This window comes from Melitaea cinxia, chromosome 13, assembly GCF_905220565.1.
Source record: "Melitaea cinxia chromosome 13, ilMelCinx1.1, whole genome shotgun sequence".
Lineage (NCBI taxonomy): Eukaryota > Metazoa > Arthropoda > Insecta > Lepidoptera > Nymphalidae > Melitaea > Melitaea cinxia.
In genome coordinates, this window is record NC_059406.1 from 15,586,092 (window position 1) to 15,609,468 (window position 23,377).

General features: G+C 34.6%; 2 protein-coding genes across 2 annotated transcripts in view; one reads left to right on the top strand and one right to left on the bottom strand.

Moving 5' to 3' along the window:
• Window positions 1-4,146: 4,146 nt before the first annotated feature.
• Window positions 4,147-4,784, bottom strand: LOC123658867 (dolichol-phosphate mannosyltransferase subunit 3). Its single transcript, XM_045594157.1, has 2 exons — window positions 4,628-4,784; window positions 4,147-4,503 (listed from the first exon to the last, which is right to left on the bottom strand). The coding sequence occupies exon 2, from the start codon at window positions 4,497-4,499 to the stop codon at window positions 4,221-4,223; it is 279 nt and encodes a 92-aa protein (XP_045450113.1). The 5' UTR covers window positions 4,500-4,503; window positions 4,628-4,784; the 3' UTR covers window positions 4,147-4,220.
• Window positions 4,785-5,198: 414 nt separating this feature from the next.
• Window positions 5,199-23,377, top strand: part of LOC123658950 (phosphatidylinositol 3-kinase catalytic subunit type 3) — a 33,374-nt gene continuing 15,195 nt past the window's right edge. Inside the window, exons 1-7 of the mRNA XM_045594241.1 lie at window positions 5,199-5,342; window positions 10,319-10,507; window positions 13,970-14,126; window positions 16,093-16,230; window positions 17,651-17,773; window positions 19,192-19,284; window positions 22,610-22,785. Coding sequence (XP_045450197.1) covers window positions 5,272-5,342; window positions 10,319-10,507; window positions 13,970-14,126; window positions 16,093-16,230; window positions 17,651-17,773; window positions 19,192-19,284; window positions 22,610-22,785 — 947 coding nt within the window. The 5' untranslated portion in view covers window positions 5,199-5,271. The remainder of the gene's footprint in view (window positions 5,343-10,318; window positions 10,508-13,969; window positions 14,127-16,092; window positions 16,231-17,650; window positions 17,774-19,191; window positions 19,285-22,609; window positions 22,786-23,377) is intronic.

Sequence of the window (23,377 nt, forward strand, 5' to 3'; positions counted from 1 at the left end):
CTGGTGTCCCATGACACCACATAATTTTTATTTTAGGATCCACAACTTAAAAAAATATATACTGTCATCATTTAAAAGATCATGCAAAAAAGTAAGTAATTAAAAATTAACATTAAAATCGTTTCCTCTATAGACAGGTGTTGTTTGTAATAATACAGTCTTTACACTTTAATTTTGTTTCATGAAATTTTAGGTTTTCAGTAAAGTATTAACCCTTAATTAGGCGCATGGGGTCACGGCTATTTCAAATTGAAAAATATATATCTTTGAGAGATTTGAGCGGGCCCATGCTCACTCTAGCTTCCTAACTTCCCTCAGGGTACGCAAATCAGTCGCTCCCAGAACATCTACGCATATGCACTGGTCGCTTTTCTCTAGAGCGCTGACCCCATGCGACCACTTACGTGATTTTTTTTTCCGGAGGTAAGTTTTTATTTTTAAGTTTTTACTTCGTTTATATTCGTAAATTGGTAATTTTTTATATTAGTATATATGTATTTATATACCGGCTATTTAATTTACCTATTTTAGTGTTTATTTGCACAGACTTTTTCTTTTATTTTCAGTTTATTGATTTTTTAAGTGGCTAATAATAGACAGTTATTGGAATGGCTGGAGGTGGCCGACGATGAGCAAGATGTTGCTAGTTCTGCTTCGGAAGACAAATTAGTAAACGGCACGCTGTGAATAGTTCCCATATGATTCTGGTAGTAAAATTGAAGAGTTCGCAGATAGTCAAGTTATATCATCTGAATCATCGGTGGCAAAAGTGATTTCGATTGCAATGAACAACTTTGCACTGGTTATAATTTTGGAAGAGAAGTAGAAATCAGGCTATATTTTGTCATCTTCTAAAGTTATCTGGCATCAACGCATTTATCATACTCAGATCGAATGCTAATAAGAATATTACACATACAAGACAGATTTTTGTATTAAATTGGCAGCAGCACTTATAGAAAGTCACTAAAAGCATCGTATTAGCAGCTTTCTGTCCCTGCGTCAGCAAAAAAATGGATCCGTGAAGCACATGATATGAAAAAGACGGTGCATTAGTTAATATCTAAGCGCGGACGTTGCTCATTGTATCCTAGGAAGAACGACAAAAAAGTGCCAACCAAATATCATAAGTGTTGTAAATTTGTTTCTCAACAACACTTTAGAGTATACTGCGTCGATTGCAGATAAAAATAATCGGCTAATGAGACTTATTATTATTTTTTTAAATAAGCGAATCGACTAAGTCAAAAATTATGTAGTTTTAGGAGTAGTTAGAAGTTTGTCATTTTTTGTTTAAATTTTAAGTCAGAGCTATATTTGTGTTTATTAAAGTTAAAGATAATAAAGAACACTAATATTTTATATAATCCAATCATTGTTTTAATTAGTTCATACACTCCTTTTTCAATCTTGTTTTTGGGGTCACTCAAGACCCCATGCGACTAATTGTGTGATTTTCTTAATGCGCCTAATTAAGGGTTAAATAAACATATAAATTCACAATACACAAGAACAATAAGTCTTTATAATAAAGTAATATGGCTTTGAATCAAAAGAACATTGTAGAATAGTTTATGGCAATAAAAGCATATAGTCGAAAGGAATAACGTCCCGTACCTTTAATTAGTAGCGAGTTTTGAATTTTACATTTAATTATAGAATAAATCTACATAGCTGTATAGCATGACCAAATATTTGATCTAGGTCATAGGCACAGTAGCTTCGACAATAAAAATAATCGCCACACAAGAAACGTGTTAGTATAAACACGTCATTTATTTTATAAAATTTTGTTATTTGGCTTTTTAGAATTTTAGATATCGTCACTACATATCAAATTAATCAAAATAACATCCAGTGTAATTGTGATATACGAAATTATAATTGTTTGTTTTGAAAAAAAATGGTTATCAAATTATTTACGAAATACATACAAAATTATAAAGATAACAGTGTAAAAAATAATTATTTTACGATTAAATAAAAATCAAAGAGAAGTAACGATTGTGTCGAAACTGTTAAAACGGTTTACTGTCAAAAATATTGAATTTATTGTGACTAGTTATTCAATGGCTTATGGTTATGACTGTAGAATAATATTATTTTTTATATTCCAAAATTAAGATCCCTAAAAAAACGGCACGGTCTAACTATACATAGAGTATTATGCTTTTTAAAAAGGAAGTGGTTTCATCGACATAAATCCATAACGTAATTCTTATCCATTCAGCAATAAGTTGTAGCAGCACTAATGTTAGATGTACAGTTATTTTAAGATCATTCGACCTTATATAATTGCATTTTTATTGCAATTTTTACTTATAATCAAATTAGCTAACTTTCTTTATAAAATCGCGTATCTTTTGTAAATAGCTCGTGTACGCCTATGAGTTTATGTATAAATCCTTAAAAAATACAAAATGTTTACTTGCTTACTTACAAGCTACGAGTATTTGTGTAATTTAATCCTAAAATAGCTTTACATTGTAGAATTCAGTACTTTTTCATCATCTTTTTACTTTTCTTTTAAATTGTGACCACGATTTACATTATTTTGAATTGAAATAAATAAAGAAAATGAGTAACGAAATAAAAACTTAGTAATCAAATTCAAAACAGAACAAGATATTTAGTGATAACGTAAAAAAAATCGAACTACCTTCAAACCGTACCGATAACAGTTACTGCTCTCAAAACATACATTTTTCATCAAGCTATGTTTTGAGATATAAAATAAAGAATAAAAGATTTATCTATGAAAGCCTATTTTACTTTACAAAGCTAATGACTTAAAATCATGAATAATTTTATACATGAATTTTATTATTAATCCTGAAAATATAGCTAATTACAATATAGCTAATATTAAATAATCAAATAAAATTTTGTTTTTAAAAAAAATGTGAAATTAGTTGTGTAAAGTAGACAATAAAGGAGGTAATTTTCGAAAGTGGTCATTTCCCAATTTAAACTTTTTGAACAAAACTTTTCAGATGCTTCTACTGAGTATTGGAAACAATTTAATTTCTTTTAAACCAAGTCTAATAATTGTAATGTGTTAGTTTGTTCCTATTTTAAAAAAATAGTGTATTACAAACAAGTTAATTTTAAACGTTGTCATAATTTTGAAAATGATCTGATAATCGCTTTGTGTAATTGTGACATTTATGATTTCTTTTTTTTTTTTTTTTCGCCATTAAACGAAATAAATTAAGACAATATATTGAGGAATTATTTTGCTTGTATTTAATATTTATTTTTATATATACTGTACTCACAATCATGGGCTTAAAAATAGTAATTTCAAAATATGGAACCACAATGTACCTTATCTAATTGTAAGTATTGTTTATAATAATTAATTTGACATTGAATGAACTGTGTGAAAATATACATATTTTTTAAATTATTACAATTGTAAATACGTGCAAATAAATAATTAGCTCAAATAAATCTTGGTCAAGATTTTTGTTGTTTTATTTATAAATAAATAAATATCTTTAACATATAGACGATTTTCTGTTCCTAAGATAAGTGACTGATGCTTGTGTTGTAGGTAACATCCAACTGCTACAGCTAAATTTTTTGGTTTCAATAAAATAACTTAAACAATACAGATACATCCAGATTCAGGACAATAATCTAACCCACAATCCTCGTAGCAGAAAGTGGGGCATTGCACACTGCGTCATCGGGTTAGGGCTATTTATCTAACAATAAACATAGATACCTATACAAAAAAAAATCAAAAATGTGTCATGTCTGAAAAATAAAAAAAGACTACTCTATTTATTTGACTTACTTAAACAAATTTTTAAAAGTTTATTTAAGTAAAGTATATAATTATTATTCAAGTAAGTTAAGTTTGGTTTATGTTTGATTGCTATTTTTCTTTAGACTTTTGAACCAGCTGAGACAATATTTGTAGTTGGCAACCATTTGTTGTTGATTAAGTTGTGATAGTAAGCCCTTTCGTTTAATCAATTTAATTATATTATTTTTTAATGGCATCAGCAAAATCGTCTGTGCCTGTTTGACATCATTAAAAGCCATAAATACTAAAGAAAAGATTATTTTTGATAAACTAACAGCAATAGAGCAGAAGACATTTATTTAAATACACATAGAAATAAAACTTCAATAACATAAAAATTAATGTAAATACTTTATTTATGGAATAAATATTTGAATGTAATATCTTAAAACTAATTGGAATAACTTCACCACCTCAAACCTTTCTCATGTAAATCTTTCTTTGCTTCTTCTATTTCGGCCATTAATGCATCAGCTTCATCAGTGCAATTATTGAAAGTAAAGGTTCTGTATAATACTACAGTAACAGCGTACAGACCGAATAGAGCAACAAATATGATTGGTGAAACTAAAATAATATCCATATTCTCTTCAATGAATTTATGTTTTACGTAGCCTCCGACGAGTGAATACCATACCGCTAGCACTGCTGAAGTTACAGATATCCATTCTAGAAGTTTCGTCATTATTCTGTAACAATAAAAGGAACTGTTTTGTAACTTATCAATTTAATATGCGGTGTCTTAATATCCTACATAACCTATATTTCTTATAACTTAATTATAAAGTGTAAATAAATTTCTTAATAGTGTACCTGTTAAGTTAACTGTAAAATTCAATAAAAATTATGTTTGTACTTTTTTAAATAATAGCAGAAACACTTGTAAAACCCTAAACCGAATTATTATTTATTTTGAAACATTTGTCAAAATCATGAATTGTCAAATGTCATGTCAATACTTTGGCTACGTTCCACTTAAGGTCCACAACTCCATCGACTACGACCGCTGAAATTGCTATTGCCACTAGCGTAAAAACGTCGCTAATTCATTATCTCTCATTCTTTTCATCAAAAATACAACGATAAATTCACGGAAATCCATAATAAATTAAGTTTTGCTCCAATCCATGCGAAAAATTTGTCAATCTGGGGAACAATCAGCCACATGTTATTATCATGCCACTGTATTGAGAGCACACAGCACTAAAATATGCGTTCCACCTTTAAAATTTGCCTAAAACATCCGTGATGTTTTTAGTTTTTACGTTTTTCAGCGGTCGTTGTCGATGGGGTTGTGGGCCTTAAGTGAAACGTAGCTGATTAAGTGTCCATTTGACGCATGGAGCTTGGGTGATTTGACGTATGTTACAATACAATCACATGTTTGACAATTGAATTAAAAACAAACCATATTTCTTTGTAATCAATCTTTAATTGTAAAATAATCGTATAACAATATGGATGAAATTGATGATAAGTTTTACTACGTATTTAGTTCATCTTTGGACCACAAAGTGCAGATAAAAATGTGAGTATACTACTAGAATTATTCAAAATCTACACATTGACTTTCTATTGTGACTAACTTGTTGGTGACTGCAGCTAATTACCCTATTTTCCGTTCCAGGAGTAAGGTTTCGATTCCCGCCTTGAGTCTTAATGTAATAATTACATATATTATGTACTGTGCATTTATTAAAAATAAAAATAGTATGTCAGTCAGGGGTTTAGAACAAATGCATTATTTCGCCCATCTTGTGGAACATATGACCGCATGTGTTAGAAATAATTTATTTCTTATATTCTTTGTTGAACTTAAATAATTATGCCTGTTTTCAAAGAAAAACTAAACTCAATTTATATTAACATACACAAGTATAGTACTATACATATTGTATGGTACAGTCTATGGTTGAGTGAGAGATGACATGTGAGGGAAGGTTATGAGGGAAACCAAACCCAATGAAAGTCGATCTAACACTAAATTTATTAAGATTATTTTGTGTATATATAGGCAGAAGTACAGACGTCATTTGACGTCATTCGTAGCAAACAAATATCAATTTCATTAGAAATCTGCATAAGAAAAATAACAATTTCGTAATAAATCAGCTAAATTAAAGAGGTTACTAATTAGCAAAACAATCATATTGCTCAATGTGCGTTGACCCGTACATCCTGCCGACTCAAAGAAGAAAGATAATTTTGATATTAAAATCTACAATAACAATAATAACAATACAATTAAAATTTAAGTACCTAGATTTAAATAACTGATATAATAATCATCACTGCACTACACTTTAATTGGTATGTCCAGTCGAACGAATCGCGGTCGCGCGCTCGGGGGAGCGGGGGCCTCCTGGTCTTCGTTCGTATCTGCTGCAACTGGAACTGCGGTCGTGGAGACGTCTTTCACAGCACTGCTCTGTATAATTTTGTTTCTGCGATATCGCATGGTACCGTAGAGACATCCCGCAACAATGATAGACCCTAAGATTATATACAAGACAGAGTACTGATGTATATCGTGTATACTGAGTGATGCGTTTTCCTGCTCCTTGAGGTTAATGATCTGAGACTTCATCCGGAGCCACAAGTCTTCATGATCCTCGGGTGTAAACAGTTGGAAATCCGAAGTATTTATTATGGAATTTAATATTGAATAATCGGCTGGGATCGATATGTTTTCTTGGACCTTAACTTGGCTCATGTAACTATTTTGAGTGAATATAGAGAAGGTGTCACCTTTTATTGTACAACCTTGACCGATTTGTAAAAGGCCATTCCCGGTCAGTGTTGTCAATACAACTCCAGTGTCAATGCAAAATATGCGCACTGTGCATTTCCCACAGCAGGAATAAAGCCACATGTTATTGTTATGTAACTTGACCCAGCGCACGCGACATGGTGCCTCCTTTGTTTTACATATTGTTGTATTGTGTATACTCAAGTTACACATTCCGCTGGTTATTTGTAATTCGTATATCGGCTTATCGAGAGCGCATAATAATTTGTTTGTCTGTATGTGGACACAATTTTCTACATCTGATTCTGTCAAGATGAGTAGTAAGTCCTTTTGTAGATTGAATGCAATGTATGGTGCGATAAATTCTACGTTATAATGCTGCTGAGGAAGGGTTATTACTCTATCCAGTTCAAAATTTTCCTTAATTACCAAGGGGATCTTGATTTCGATTATCAAATAAGAAGAACCAATGTCGCCGTTGACCTTCATTTTAAAATCGTTTTTATCGGCAAGCAAAGTCAGGTCATTCGGTATATGTCGGTATATGATATTTAATTGTTCTTCCAATTGTTCAGGCAGCAAAAATGATCGTCTAAATGACCGTTTGCGAGGCTTGTTAAAGTGTTTATAACGCTTTCTTGCAAGTGTCGTAGGTTTGATATAATCATAGCTGAGACTGAGGATGACAAAATGCGTAATTCATTGTTAGCTATCTTCTCAGTTCGATTACTAGCAAAAGAAAGATTCGTTAGACATTTCTGTAGTATTCCGAATTGCTTGTTTAATATTTCTTCATTCCTCTGAAGAATGTTATATTGCGCTTCTATGACACTTGTTTGATTTTTTAATAAGGCTCGTAGAAGGTCCTCGTTTACAGAAAATTTGGTTTTATCTTTTTCATATTTCTTATTACTTTTCACATGTTTCTTAGTAGTCTTAGTACTATCCTGTCTATTCAGGACACAGGATGACACTTGATATTTTTGCGAAGTTTGAGTATTCAGCTGGGTTGATGACCCACTAGACATGTCACTCAGCGAGTTTGTAGACTGCTTATTAATGTTTATAGTATAGGCGTCATGTATCATTGTGTTATGACTCTTTTTACATAGTTTGCATTTTTTCATTGACGTACATAAATTCTTGTTATGTGCGTACAAACAATTATGACAAAGGTTAAAATCTTCGATAATTCGATAACGTTCGCCCGGTGTTAATTTGATAAACCTTTCGCATTTGTATAAGGGATGTTTCTTGTCACAAATCGGGCAATTTGACATGTATGTCGCAACGCTTTGATATTCTTTATTTATTAATTTTCCATACCGATGTTCCTTTTGAAATTGAGGCTTGTAAGTCTTGTTATTAACTGATTTTTGTTGATTATATTTTTTGAATGATGACGACGTTTCTCTATCTCTTATGCCGCTTGGTTCTAAAGCGATGAATTTGCTCTCTAAGAAGTCCATTAGCTCCGAGAGTGAAGGTAATTCTCGTGGCATTTTCCGGGCTTCCTTGTAGTCGTTATAGGTGACTGTATCCAGCTTTTTTGTAATAATATGAACTAGTAATGGGTCCCAGGTACTTGTATCGATACCCAGGTTTTTAATAGCGTAGATACATTCCATTGACGTGTCGTAAATACGTCTAATCTCGTAGGCTGATTGTTTTTGAGCGGCTGGCTGATTAATAAAGATTTCGATTTGTTTAGTAAATAACAATTGTGGATTGTTATATCTGTGTGTCAACAATTCCCACGCTGTGTCGTAGTTGTCCGCTGAGATAGTTAGATGTTGGATGATTCGTTCAGCATCTCCTCGTAATTTGCTCTTTAGGTGTTGCATCTTCTGAGTTTTTGTAATCAAATTGTTATTATGAATACTTTCTACGTATAAGTCATAAAACGTAGGCCATTGCGTATATTTGCCTGTAAATGTAGGCAAGTCGATCTGTGGTGTCGATTTTTCGTGATGAATGGTCGATGTGAGTTTAAGATTCAACGCCCTTTTGATTGACTTATATGAATCTTCGTAGGCGTAAAACTCACTATCGTACTGGGTATCCGATCCTTGTAGGATATTATCTATTTGCAAGTGCAAAGCGTCTATTGCGTTCCAGCGCGTTTGTATGTTGCGTAACTCGTCTTCCAGCTCCCATTTGTCTTGGATTTCATCTACTTTCAAGCGATTTATTTGTCGATGAAAAGCTCGGAAGTTTGTTCTTTGCAGTGACATCAATTCTGTTGCCTGACCTCGATCCGTCGTTGAGATCTTAGTGGCATTTGAACTTGTTGGCAATGTGAGTCTTGGCTGCAGCTTTGGTGTTGTCGGAATCGCAGGTGATTCCAGTGGTTTGCCAGCTCCTGGTGTCGGTGACACAGAAGTCTCCCTTGCTGGCGAAAATGACGCTACCTTGATGCGTACAGAATCAAAGTATTCTCTTGCCTGTACGTATTGATTTTCTTTAAAATAAGGATCAGTATCGTTATGGTAGAGCGACAACCGTTGGTCGTTACCTTGGAACTCGGCCCATAATTTGTCAAGGACATCGAGTCGCTCGTCCAAGTATTTACGGGTCTTCCGGGATACGGAATCTTTGTTGAAGTTCCTCTCTATCTTTTTTATTGCTTCGACAATTTCTTGTTGTCGTTGCAGGATATTTTCCATATTTATTTTTTAATGCTGACGTTGATGTAAAATTGATAGGACCGTCTTCAGGGGTCCAGGCCAATCTCTCAGTGGATAGTGCGACCTTGATTGCGCCTTCTCAATTTAACTGGTGGAACCCGCTTCTGGGAAGCCAGTCAACCGATTCGCAGTCACACAAATTCCACGTGAGCGTTGTGGCCACTTTATGTGGATTTTCCAAATGTCGATGGAAATCCGTAGAGTTTATAGTCTTGATTGACTGTTTTCTTGAGTGATTTCTCGAAGAAATATTTGTTTTTTTTTTCTCGAAGGATCAACACGACTGTATGTATCCTCGAAGTAAGACTGTTGTCTTGTAGCTTGCAGGTTCAGAATGACTGCGTAGCTTGTCAGCAGCAAGGCTGTATTCTCGAAGGACCAAAAAACTGTATGATCCTCGAAGAAAGACTGTTGTCTTATAGAAAGCTTGTATTTTGCTTGAAGTTGCTGTATTATCTTCCAAACGTCGATGGAAATCCACAGCTTGTCAACAGCAAGGCCTCTTTTCTCGAAGGACCAAAAAACTGTATGGTACAGTCTATGGTTGAGTGAGAGATGACATGTGAGGGAAGGTTATGAGGGAAACCAAACCCAATGAAAGTCGATCTAACACTAAATTTATTAAGATTATTTTGTGTATATATAGGCAGAAGTACAGACGTCATTTGACGTCATTCGTAGCAAACAAATATCAATTTCATTAGAAATCTGCATAAGAAAAATAACAATTTCGTAATAAATCAGCTAAATTAAAGAGGTTACTAATTAGCAAAACAATCATATTGCTCAATGTGCGTTGACCCGTACACATATTATTAGGGATAATTTAAAAACTGCTCATCAGAGCTCGATCAAATTTAAATGCGACCACGTGTCAAGCGCCAGTATTCAAATAAAAAAGAATCATCTAAATAGGTATAATCAGAGTTAACACAAATTAAAAAAAAAAAAACAATTGAATTGAAACCCTCTCTTTTTCTTGAAGTTGGTTAAAATATTTTTACAAACCTAATTTGAGTAGAATATAAAGCCGAACTTATCTAAAAGTGATCTTATATTTCTTTCCAGCGGTACTCTTGAAGGCACACGACCTAAACCTGAGTATGACCAACTACTGCAAGACCCCATGCTCAAATTTTCGGGACTCTACCAAGATGGCTGCTCAGATTTGTACGTAAAGTGCCAAATCCTAAGTGACGGAGTGCCAGTCTCGCTGCCAGTCATGACTTCTTACAAACCTTTCACCAATAGATGGAAGTAAGTTATATGTCTTAAGTTATTTATATTATTTATTTATTTAATCACATACAGAACAGGTCGCAGCCATTAAAAGATACAGAAATAGTTCATACATAACATAATGTCTAGGTTGGAACCCCTTATGTGCAGGACATACAGCAAAATAAGGCACTAAGCAGAACAGAAGTGGATGGAATGGAATATACATATATAAATTGAAAGTTAAATACTAGAATTGCTCAACCAGCAACATGTATTAAAAGTTAAAGGTTTGGTTTTAAAAGAAGCATTAATTGACCTGTTCCGTGGCATCCCGCAGATGAATAACTTATTTATACTTTACTAAATATTTTATCTCTTTTTTAGTAAATATAGTAAAATCCAAATTCTAAAATATTTAATTGTCAACAGATGTCTGAATTGCGCTTCATTCAAATATATTATATTCTTTATTGCACTCAAAAATAGATATAAAACATACAATAATAGAAAGGTTTATGGCAAAGGTAGACTTATCTCTGAAAGAGATTTCTTCCAGTCAACCCATGGTCATGAGTAAGTGTTTCATATAGCGAGGCAAACAGTGCAAGAAGTATTCATTCAGAAGAAAATAAAAATAAATAATAAATATTAAAAAAAAAAAACACCAAAGAAAAAATAAATAAAATAAAAGAATAAAATTTATATATATATACAAAAATGTAACATACTACATATTAACAAATACATATAAAGATACATACCAAAATATAAATATACTTATACATATACATAAACATATACATATACATACTCACTATAATATATAAGTAAATACATACATATTCTATAATATACAGATGATTACACATTAGCTAGTGAAAGCAAGTGTTTCTTTAATTTATATTTAAAGGAAACAAGGGAAGGACTAGTTTGAATGACTCTTGGGAGTTTGTTCCATAGTATGGAGGCGCGTACCGAATAAGAATTTAACTTAAATTTTGTATTACATTTTGGTATGTCTAGCTTAGCTGTAATGCCAGAGCGCCTGGAACGAGTAGGAGAGGGCAGTAGGTGAAATCGGGATCGAAGATACGATGGAGAATTTGGATCGTGAAGGATATTAAAGAGAGTGGAAAGGATGTGCATATCACGCCGAAGACGAATGGGGAGCCATTTTAACTGAGCACGAAATTGAGAGATGCGATCAAATTTTCGCAGGCCAAAAATGAATCTTATGGCAAGATTTTGGAGACGCTCTAACTTTGTAAGTAGCTCCTCAGTCACATCCAGATAGCATACATCAGCATAATCAAGGATAGGCAGTAGAAGGGTTTGCGCAAGCATAATTTTGGTTTGGAAAGGAAGAAAATATTGGAGACGCTTGAGAGAGTGAAATGTGTAGTGTATTCTTCTGCTGACCTCGCTGACATGAGCTGACCATGACAAATTGCAATCCATAATAAGCCCTAAATTCCTAACTTTATCACAGTAAGGAATTGGGACCCCAGAGTACGAGATTTTAGGAACCAATTCCCAGTCAAGTCTGCTTCTCAATCGACTACTTCCAATAATGATAGCTTGTGATTTAGCAGGATTGACCACCAGACCAAAAGACCTAGCCCAGTCCTGAACTGCGACAAGATCACTATTTAAATTTTCAACAGCCTCATGTAACTCAGTCAACTGAAAGTGTCTGTATATTTGTAAGTCATCTGCATACAAATGGAAGGGAGAAGTGATAACACGAGAAACATTGTTAATGAACACAGAAAATAGCAATGGAGATAAGACGCCACCTTGTGGAACACCAGCAGTAAGTTCCATCCAATCTGACGTATTGCCGTTGAAAGTAACGCACTGCTGGCGTCCAGAAAGATAGGAGTGAAACCAGTCAATAACTGCAGGTGAAATGTTAACCGCACGCAGAGTACCAAGAAGAATGTATTAATAATACGAATATTCCATATTTATAAACATTTTTGAGTATCATATCAAAAATTGACCGCTCCAGCGGGGATCGAACCCGCGTCTCTGACTGACTGTGTCGGCGCTCTAGCCAATTAAGCTATGGAACGATGTACCCGCTAGATCGAAATTTTTGATATGATAACTTTTATATTCGGTTTAAGCGAACCGTGGATATTCAAAAATGTTCAGAATTCCTAATGTGTGGGTAACACAAAAATAAAATCGTAGGTATTCCATATTTATGTTTATTTATCCATATATATACATATACTTTTGACATTTAATCCAACCAAACTAACGCCAACGGTACACATTTTTTGGTTGTTAAAAACTAGTTTTATTCGAATGCTTGACGAATTTTCTAAGACTAGCGATCTCTGTCCATTCATATTTTTTACACGATAAGTAATCACCAACATATCATATACTAAAACCTTCTCCAAAACATGCTGCATCTTATGGTATAAGTATTCCGATTGGTTGAGTATTTTGCGCAGTATAACCGAACAAAAAAGCTGACTGTATTTATTAGTATTGATTTATGGCTGAATCGCTATTAAAAAATTTCGCCCAATGTTTTCAACCGTTATAATATTCTTTAGTAATATCTAACAAATTATTTATTTTCAATCAAGTATTGACAACGAGAATTATGTGTAAAAAAAATAAAACAAAAATGGAATTTCATCAAGCTAATTAATTGCTATCAACATTTAATTATTGTGAATAATTGCTTTGTAATTTACCTTTCGTATGCGTCATTATATACAAAATAATATGTCAATAACTATAACAGCTACGTTATTGTGTATTTAGATTATAATTGACGACGCGTTGGTGCAGCGGTTACAAACACTGGCTGTTGCGCTGGCGGTCGCGTGTTCGATCCCCGCTCACGACAGACATTTACACGTTACTTTATTACCAGCGTTTTTTTTTATTTTATAAAAAGTACTTGTCGACACTTGTGCTGTCGTAGAGCAATTAGCTAGGAATTTTGTTTGAATGAGCTAATCTCAAGATCTACTGGCTCGAATTGAAATTATTATTGTGTTGGATTGTCCATTTACATATATCATATTTTTTACCCAGGTGACATCGCGGGGCATAGCATCTATAAAGAGTGTAATAACAACAATAAGCTTTATTTCAATAAACATTTTTTAACATTTGGTATATGTTACAAAATTTACTAATGCTAAGTTTATCAATTTATCAATTACAAAGTTTAATTACATAAAAAAAAAATTGATTTCCTTATGATGATATTCCTATATGAGTTATTAGTATACTCTGTGTTAAGGATGATCGGCCAACCTCTCCCGTGTTACAATATGTAATTTTGGCACAAGTTGTTTATGAAGGGGTAGATATCTTCGCAACAAAAACAGTCATACAAAACCAATCAACCATATAAGATGCTATATATGAAATTAAGTATATGTGAGCTATTTTGTGTATGTGTATGTATGTAAGTGTGTGAGTGTGTCAAGAGCCTACAACTTTACCAATTTAAATGTGTCGTTCCAGTTGGAACGAATGGGTGACCCTTCCGGTATACTTCAGCGATCTACCGCGCAATGCCATCCTCGCGATGAGCATTTACGACTGCGCGGGCCCGGCGCAAGTGTTGGTGGTGGGCGGGACCACCATCTCTCTGTTCGGCAAACACGGCATGTTGAGACAGGTGATAATTACACTAATTTTTTTCTTTTTTTTTTCTTAGGAACCCAACGTTATATACTAATTCATTTCCTTGAAAAGCCTGTTGGCGCAGTTAGCAGTGAGCAGTGCAGTGCTTTCTGCTAGTGTGTTTATCGAAAAAAAAAAATATGTAGCTATATTAGCCAGTTATCTATAACACAAGCATTAAGTTACTTAGCTTAGGAAAAGATGACCGTGTGTGTATGCTAAAAGAAGAAAACGAGTGTGCTTTAGATCACACGACTGAAGTAAAACTTACGAAACGTAATTCTCTCGCTTTCTATCTTCACTAACTTATATCTCCCTCTCGACTTCCGTTAGCCTCGCCAGATCACACTTTTTCGTAACTCTCGTCACGCATTCACCATCTTACTCCCCGAGCTATAGCTAGTTTTCTATAATCGATTTTTACTTATAAAAGGCCTGTCGAAATATAATAGGTATCGTTAGTTTCAAAGAGTGTTACATAAAAATTATACGGAATCGAGGTGGCCTAAAAAAAATAACCCGAAAAATTCCATAACGCTGCTTTTGCCTTTTCCCTTAATTTATGGGGCAAATTTTATAGGTCCGGGGCGTGAATCTTAAAATACGCCACTGCCTACAAATTGATGTATTTGCGTTGTAAGTTGTACTTTAAATGAGAAGTACAGACAAAGTTGTGCGTGTCAACTAGTAATTGATAAATGTTATTAATACGAGTAATAAATTACATTATAACCAATGTTAGGTATGTTTATACTTTATTGTTTACGTACTGCCCGTGACTCCATACGTGTTATTTTTCCGTGACATACATACCATAATATATTATATATTTGTTATTTATAATAAAATAAATTATTTAAAGATTACCATTCGGGTGTAATGGTTGAGAGTTCGATTCTCGCTCGAAGTGGACATTTTGTATTTGTACAAAACTTTGTTTTTGGTTGGGTTTGGGGGCATGACACCGGGTGGCACACTAAAGGAGGTCAAAATCACCAGAATTTTTTCGATTGACAAAATAAAATAATTCCAAAAAAGAGTGAAGTAAAAACCACGCCGAGTAACTATTAAATCAATACAATAATTTTTTTAGTAGTTAATATTCAGATACTAACTACACTTGCAATAACACCTTGCAATAACTTTACACAGCAATAATTCCATTTTATGCCGAACATGTCTTACGTACATCATTTTTAAAAGAGCTAATACTCTTCAAACTGCTGCACATCTGCTGCATAGGTTTTTTTACCAAACTTAGCTAGCAAGGTAACACTTTCACGTAAAAAAAAAACATCGGAAATCGATCCATCATTAAAGACCTACGATGCCAACTGACATTGGTGTTAAACTTAGTACAACCCTCTTGCGTCTGAGGTTAAAATCAATTTTTAAGAAAAGCTTATTTTTTCTATAAAAAAAAAAATCTCATCTTAACCGACATCGTCATATTATCAAGTCTGAAATATTTATCATAAACTAGAATGTACTCTACAGGATCAGTGCTCCTGCAATCTCGGGAGGAGGCAGTGAACTCTATATCATTAATTTTATTTTATTTGTACAAACACTCGTTAACAATTACTAATTAAATATAAGTATATATAAAACGGGTAAAAATTGAAAGTGTAGTATCAACTTAAATTAAATTAAACATAAAAATCATAAATTAAAAATATATTTTAGTTTTTTTTATCCATAAAAGTAAAAGTAACACGTGAAATCATAATTTATAAAGAATACATTTTTTTTTTGATTTGATGTGGAATTAAATTTAAAAAAAAAGTGCAAATAAAATTAAAGTTTTTTTTTCTCTAAACGTCAATATAAAAAATGAAAACAATAAAACCTCTTCGGTTCCAAGTTTAAAAAAAAAAAACATGGGCAAATCGTCGAGTAAGTTACGTGTGGTCGAGAAGTGGTCACAGTTCGTATCTAAGGTTCGTTTTGTGTTCAAAAAGGGCATGTTCGACCTACGTGTGTGGCCCGGGATGGAGGGCAGTGAGAAAACACCGGGGAAGGCGCCTGACAAAGGGGAGGAACAAATGCAGAGATTGGCTAAACTAGCTAAGAAACATCGAAACGGACATATACCAAAGGTAAGTGATTTGGCTTGTACATTAATAGCTAGGCAGCTGTAGCTTACTGACTACATATCATATACGGCTAACTCGAACAGGGCAGTACTATATAATATACTAATGAAAGATTAGCGTAAACTGCTAAAAGCTGCACAATCTGCCACTGTATTCCCTAAGATTATCTTTTCTTTATTGAGTTTTTATCAGTTATTAAAACGATTTGTCAATAGTTCTGGTTCCAGTGTAATAAAGATCATTACAGAAAATTAAATGAAATAAAAAAAATTGCAGCATAAGGTCAAAATAGTCATGGTAGCAAAATCAACATACAGTTTTAAAATTACTTCATGTCCACATTAGATACATTACACCTAAACAACGCCTAAACACCGACGGTCGTGGGTTCGATTCCCACTCGGAGTGAATATTTGTGCTTAAACAAATATTTATTTCCGATCTGGTTGTTAGTCTTCGTGGGTCTCCCTACCGTACCTCAGAGAGCACGTTAAGCCGGTCCCGGTTGTCATCATAGACACCTGAAAGCGACCCTTACTCATAGTAGAAAATATATCCGCCAACCGCACTGGAACAGCGTGGTGCATTAAGCTCTGATCTTTACGATAGAGGCCTATGCCCAGCAGTGGGATATTACAGGCTGAAGCGCGCAAGCGCGTTATCCAGCAATTTTATCACATTTTTGTGTATAATCATCAACTCATAACTCATAAGAACGTTCGATGATGTTGGTGCAGCGGTGCCAGCCCGAACATTTGTATTGGTCATATAGCATGTCGTGGTCTGGGAGTTTGTGCTGCTATACCGTGTGTGTTTCTGGACCCCCGACACAAGAGAAAACACTAACCACTTGGGGCCGTTGAGTTTAATGTGTTATTGTTACTATTATTATTTTAAATGCTTTTTATTTTACAAATAAAAGCAATGTCAATAATCTTAACGCCCCTTTATTAATTTAAAATAACCGTTAAATATAAACGCCTTATCACTTGTCTTAAAAGTAGGTCAATATATTCACTATAATAATAATCATAGTTTTTATTTGTTTGCTAGCTGCCCGGACAGACTTCGTTCTGTCAAAAGTTAATAGTATTTTTTTTTTGTATTAAATCCTTGCTGGTTGAAAAAAAATTGCCGAATTAGACAAGCCATTCTCGAGTTATGCGCTTAGCAACCTTCATTTTGATTTATATTGATACTTATATATGTTTAAATCGATTTCATTTTTAAAAACTAATTTTGTAAATTAACGATTAGATTTTTTATTTTATTTTGCTGTAAACATAATATTTTTTAAAGCATTTTTTATTTTCGATCTAAACATTAACGATCTTTTCGACAAAAAATAACTTAGAAAAATAAAGATTTTCCTTCAAATTGTTTTGCATGTTGCAAGTCGGTTAAAATAACTATTTTTTTCCAGGTGGACTGGCTCGATCGACTGACGTTCCGTGAAATTGAAATGATTAACGAGAAAGAGAAGCGGAACTCCAACTACATGTATCTCATGATTGAGTTCCCGACGGTTCATATAAATGATATCAATGTGAGTACACTATATTTATTGCTTTAAAATTGTTAACCTTTGCTTTTGCTCTCTTTATCTTTGCCCTTTTTTGCTTTTGCTCTCTCATCATCATCATCAAACCAATCATTCCTTGTGTTGAGTCACAATATCAAAATCATAGTCTACAACCTTAAATAATACATGCCAACTTTAAGAAATAAAATTTGTTCGAGGGGTAATTACAACAATCAGCACGTTGGAGAAAGCAACAATTTTTTTTTTATATTAGGTTTTGAAGTGAAACATCTTTAAAATCGTTGTGATTTGAAAGTCGATGCAATGGAAATGCGTCATGACAAAGCAACAAACATGGATGTGTAGGAGAGGGTGAGATACAAAAAAAGCCCTCGTGAGCTAATTTTCAGAAATTTCACTTCAGCCGTGTGTGAATTGCGCACACACACTTATTAAAGTCGGTCAACCCGCCTGCCCAGCGTGGTGACTATGGACAAAACATATGAGTTCACGCCATTTTTGGTGCGAACTTTTGGAGGCCTATATCCAGCAGTGGACTGTATTAGGCTGAAGTGATGATGATGTGACTTATTAACGTGTTGCCATAGTATATCTATCCGCCAACCCGCAGTGGAGCAGCGTGGTGGATTAAGCTCCGATACTTCTTCTAAATGGAGAAAGAGGTCTAGGCAGTGGGATATTAAAGGCTGAATGCATAGTATATCTAGTATATCTGGTCTCGTAATCTACTACTAATGTAGTATCACAACGACATCATTACCTTTATGCTTACAATATTCATAATGTCCCCCCTAAAATTTATATCTTTTATTAATATAACTGGGTCTATATTTTGGAGACGTTTCGAGTGACCCAGAAAGCTTAGAAACTTCAATAGTCTCAGTGACCATGGCGGTTTGGGAGCTCATGTGTGTGGTCATTCATTTTGTTGTTTTAATGTTTATATTTTGTTTAAATGCTGTAAACCAGTGGTTCTTAACCAAAGGTTCGCGGAACACTTGTCCGTGGAAGAACCCTAAGTAGTCCGCGTAAGCGAGGTGCAGAGTGAGTGAGTTTCACTACGTTTTATCTAAGTTCTCTAGATTAACCCTCATAAAAAAAGTTTTGAAAATTTTGGTTAAGAACCACTGCTGTACACTCTAATTTTATGGGCTGTAATCAGAAAATCCAAAAAAAAAAAACAAGTATGCTTTAGACCACACGACTGAAGTAAATCTTCTTTAGCAGACAGGCTATGAAAGAAAGAGAGAAAGAAAATGTGTACTCGCATTTCTCTCTTGCTCCGTTCGCCTCGCCCGATCACACTTTTCGTAACGCCCTCGTCGCGCATTCACCAGATTACTCCCCAAGTCAAGCGCGAGTACAGATGTTTGTGTGTCACGAATAAAAATGTTTTGACTTGATTTGTTTCCATTTGCCAGCACGCGGTAGTGTACTATGAGCACGAAGGGGACGAAACTTGCCAGCTCCGAGAGGCGGATGTAGTCACAGTACCTGACTATGAGATACTGCAGGTATGTTTTATTTACTACCTACAAGCTCGAGGTAGGGAAATACTTCAATTTACAGAAATGTAGGCAAACTGGTTTCAAGGAGTTTTTTATCTCTGTGGTGAGTAAGGCAGGTCAAAATTAGTAGGTCGCCAACGCGTAAGACGCCGTTAGCTACGGCAATAGCTTATCATCAGGCTGAACGTACCCTTATTTGCCATCTTCTAAAATCTATATCTTCTATAGAACACGAAAACTAATAATTGTGTCTGCTCGCAAACGAAAAATACCGACTTCAATTACATCGAGAAGTAATACAACGTAAGTAGACGAAAAAAATTAACAAACGCACTAGTCGTCACTGAGATTTTCGATGGTTTCCCTCGATTTCTCTGGGATCCCATCGTCAGATCCTGGTTTCCTTATCATGGCACCACACTTGGGATATCTTCTTTCCAACAAAAAAATTTTATCAAAATCGGTTCATAAACGACGAAGATATCCCCAAAAATACATTAAAAAAATATTTATATATACGATCGAATTGAGTAACCTTCTCCTTTTTTGAAGTCGGTTAAAAAGAAATACAACACTAAAATATAAAATTGCGTACAGTTTTAACAGTAACAGCAAATTAACTTTAGACTAAACGCGAGTGAAACCACGTAAACGTCTGATGTGATAAAAATGATATGCTATAAAAAGTTAATTTCATTGATATCCGTATTGGAATCTAGGTCATGTATTAAAAAATTAATTTAAAGTTATGCCGACGGGCTGTTGGCATTGCATTATTTATATTGTTTCAACAAGGCTGGGAAAATTATTACATTTTACATATAAAGGTATGTTAACACCTTTCAATATCAAGGACCTTATTTTGTCGTACTCATTGTTTATTTTATTTTATTTTTTAATAATTTTATTGCAAATTTTATTGACTAAATTTAGTATTTGTTTCAAACCCGAGGAAAAAGACGAGGTCTTCAATTCGACTGCATTTTTCATTTGTGCTACCTCATAACTTTTTACTGGGTGTATCGATTTTGATGATTCTTGTTTAATGTGTCTAAGTTTTTATGTGTGTTTATTATTTGTCGTGTGGTCTTATTTAAATTTGTGCTATTATATATCTGAGGAGTACTTTTTATTTATACCTATTAATGCAATTAATAATTAAAAATAATAAATTAATATTATGTGCTGTCATGGGACACCAGGTAGGGACGAAGGTCCTTCGGATAGTATAGATGCAACACAATTTGAAAAAAAATATATTGAATTTTATATATATTTTCTAGCTTTTGATTTTTTTATTTTGTTGATTGGTTTTTAATTAAGTACATAAAAGTATTTAGGAAATATAGTATTTTAGAAAATAACAAAAACCGTAAAATAAAATAAATCAAACAAAATAATAATAATAATAATTCAAACTATTAAGTGAGATAAAAAAAAACATGCCTTTATTTATTTTTGTCGACAGTATAAAATTACATCAATAATTTAAAAAAAGTTTACTAGTAATATTTAAATTTTACAAACGTCATATTATCCAGTCGTGTAACTGATATTACGTTACTTCCGTTATATATTTTTCTTACGGTTTTAGTGTCACATTTTTTTCAGTTCGCTCGCCCAGCCAAATGTCAAGCCTGCCGTAAGGAACTTCGTTCCAATAAATAATTTATTATTAGTAGTCCATTAACCAAGTTATATCTTTAACTACTTATAAACTTCCATGCAAATTTTCATCCCTTTTAAGGCTAGAACTTTCACAAACTATGAGACAAGTCTTTACTTATTTTTAAACTTTTTTGTTTCTAATTTTAAAGGTTCTTTGTAGGTATATTTTTTTTAAATCCTTTGACGTCTACTAATTCCAAATTTGCGTTTATAGTAAAAAATTGATGACTTACGTAGGAACTTGCAAGAGCCCTTTTTTATGCGGCCCTATCGCAAAACCCGTTCTTAATGGACGTCTACTAACTATCAACTACCTCTGCCGAATTTCAAGCTTGTAAAAAATGTAGTTTGTAGTAAATGTATAAATTTCATACAAACTAGTGAGACCCCTTACACCTACTTAAACATGCCTTGTCGCAAAATTCATTCCATCTAGTCCATCCATATCCATCCATCCATCTATCTGCCAAATTTCAAGTTTAAAGGAGGTGTTATAACCTCCTCCATGCGGCCCTGACGCAAAATCCGTTCTTTATGGTCGTCTTCTAACTATTAACTATCTCTCTATCATATTTCAAACTTGTAAGTCTCATGAAAGATTTACAAAATTGCGAGAGCCCCCGACCCTATCTTAAAATTCGTTCTTATTGGTCGTTTACTAGCTAACTTAGTTTCGAAGTGAGCTCAAATGGCTTCCCATTAAGCTTCGCAGGAATACTCATATTCTTTGTCTCCTTTATAACATTTTATTTAATCCCTTGTCACCTAATTACCTTCGCGAGCGTTTTGAATTTTTACATCCTCCTGGTTCCTCGTGCCGATCCAACGGACAACTACTGTTGCGTATTCCTTCACACTCTTCTGGTTTCTATACTAATTCCTATACTGTCCACGCAGCTAGGCTGTGGAATTCATTGCCGTCATCAATTCGCACTTGCACGTCTATATATACATTTAAGAAAAAATTAAAAGAGCATTATCTTTCCTTATCATAATTTTAACTATGTGGGTATAATATATTTATATTTGAATATTATTATTTTGTGTGTCAGCTATATATATTTTTTTTGTATGAGTATATATGTATATGGACTGTGTGAGTATATGTTTGCGCGTGTGCATGTCCATATTTGTCTGTATGTGTGTGTGTGTATGTGTGTATATATATGTGTGTGCGCCCGTATATGTGTATATATATATATCAATTATTTAATATTTTCTTTTGTACGTCTGTCTACCTACTTTAATTTCTGTCTGTAATCGTTCCTTTTTGGGTGTGCTGGAAGAAATCTCTCACAGGGATAAGCACACCCATTATACGTGAGTCTCCATGACAAAATATTGTGTATAATCTTGTACGTATAAAAAATTGTTAAATAAATAAATAAAAATAACTATCTCCTTTCCAAATTTCACCTTTGATCTTGAGTGAATGATCTAAAGATATAATACAGTACTCCGTATAATGCTGGAACTTCGGGGAAGGGTCAGGTTAGAATCAGCAAGGCGCTGGCAACGCTCCCGATGTCGTTGACATCTGCGATCTGACATCATCGTCGACGTAATATCTTTTAGATGGTCGCAGAAAGCGTGACTTAGAGTGAGAGGGGGGGGGGTCCAAAGTAGTACGAATTAGCGTGACGTATTCTATGGCTGGTTCCAGGAGAACCTGGTGGAGTCCAAGCACCACCGGCTGGCGCGCTCGCTGCGCTCGGCGGAGCCCGGGCGCGACGTGAAGCCGTCCGCCGCCGAGCGCGACCGCCTGGGCGCCGTCATGGCCGCGCCCGCCGCCTTCCTGCAGCTCAGCGCGGACGACCAGGACCTGCTGTGGAAGTACCGGTGAGTGGCGCCGGCGGGGCCTGCTGGGGAAGTGCCGGTGAGTGGCGCTGGCGGGGCCTGCTGGGGAAGTGCCGGTGAGTGGCGCTGGCGGGGCCTGCTGGGGAAGTGCCGGTGAGTGGCGCTGGCGGGGCCTGCTGGGGAAGTGCCGGTGAGTGGCGCTGGCGGGGCCTGCTGGGGAAGTGCCGGTGAGTGGCGCTGGCGGGGCCTGCTGGGGAAGTACCGGTGAACAACGCTGCATACATACTGGCCAGGACGTGCTCTTGAAGTAGTAGGAGCTTTCTGAACGAAAGAAAGCCATCCATCATCATTTTATAAGGTAGGTACAGCAGGATATATCCTGCTCAGAAACTGGAGCAGCCCGACTGGAGAAGTACCTCGACCTTTCAGAAGATCACAGACAAATAATGCTAGTCTCAAGTAGTGTTGTGTTGCTATGGTAACTAAGATAGCCAGAGTATCTGAGGGTGGTCAAGAATAGGGTCTTTAAAGCGTTTGCAATGATTTTCGTATTGCAGGCTATAGACTACTGTAATCATCAACCATCAGGTGAGCCGTATCCTTTTTTGCCACCCTCGAAGTGTATGAAAATAAA

Bases quoted from the DNA above. Each gene is read 5' to 3' on its own strand.
- LOC123658867 (XM_045594157.1), bottom strand. From the start codon at position 4,499: ATGACGAAACTTCTAGAATGGATATCTGTAACTTCAGCAGTGCTAGCG.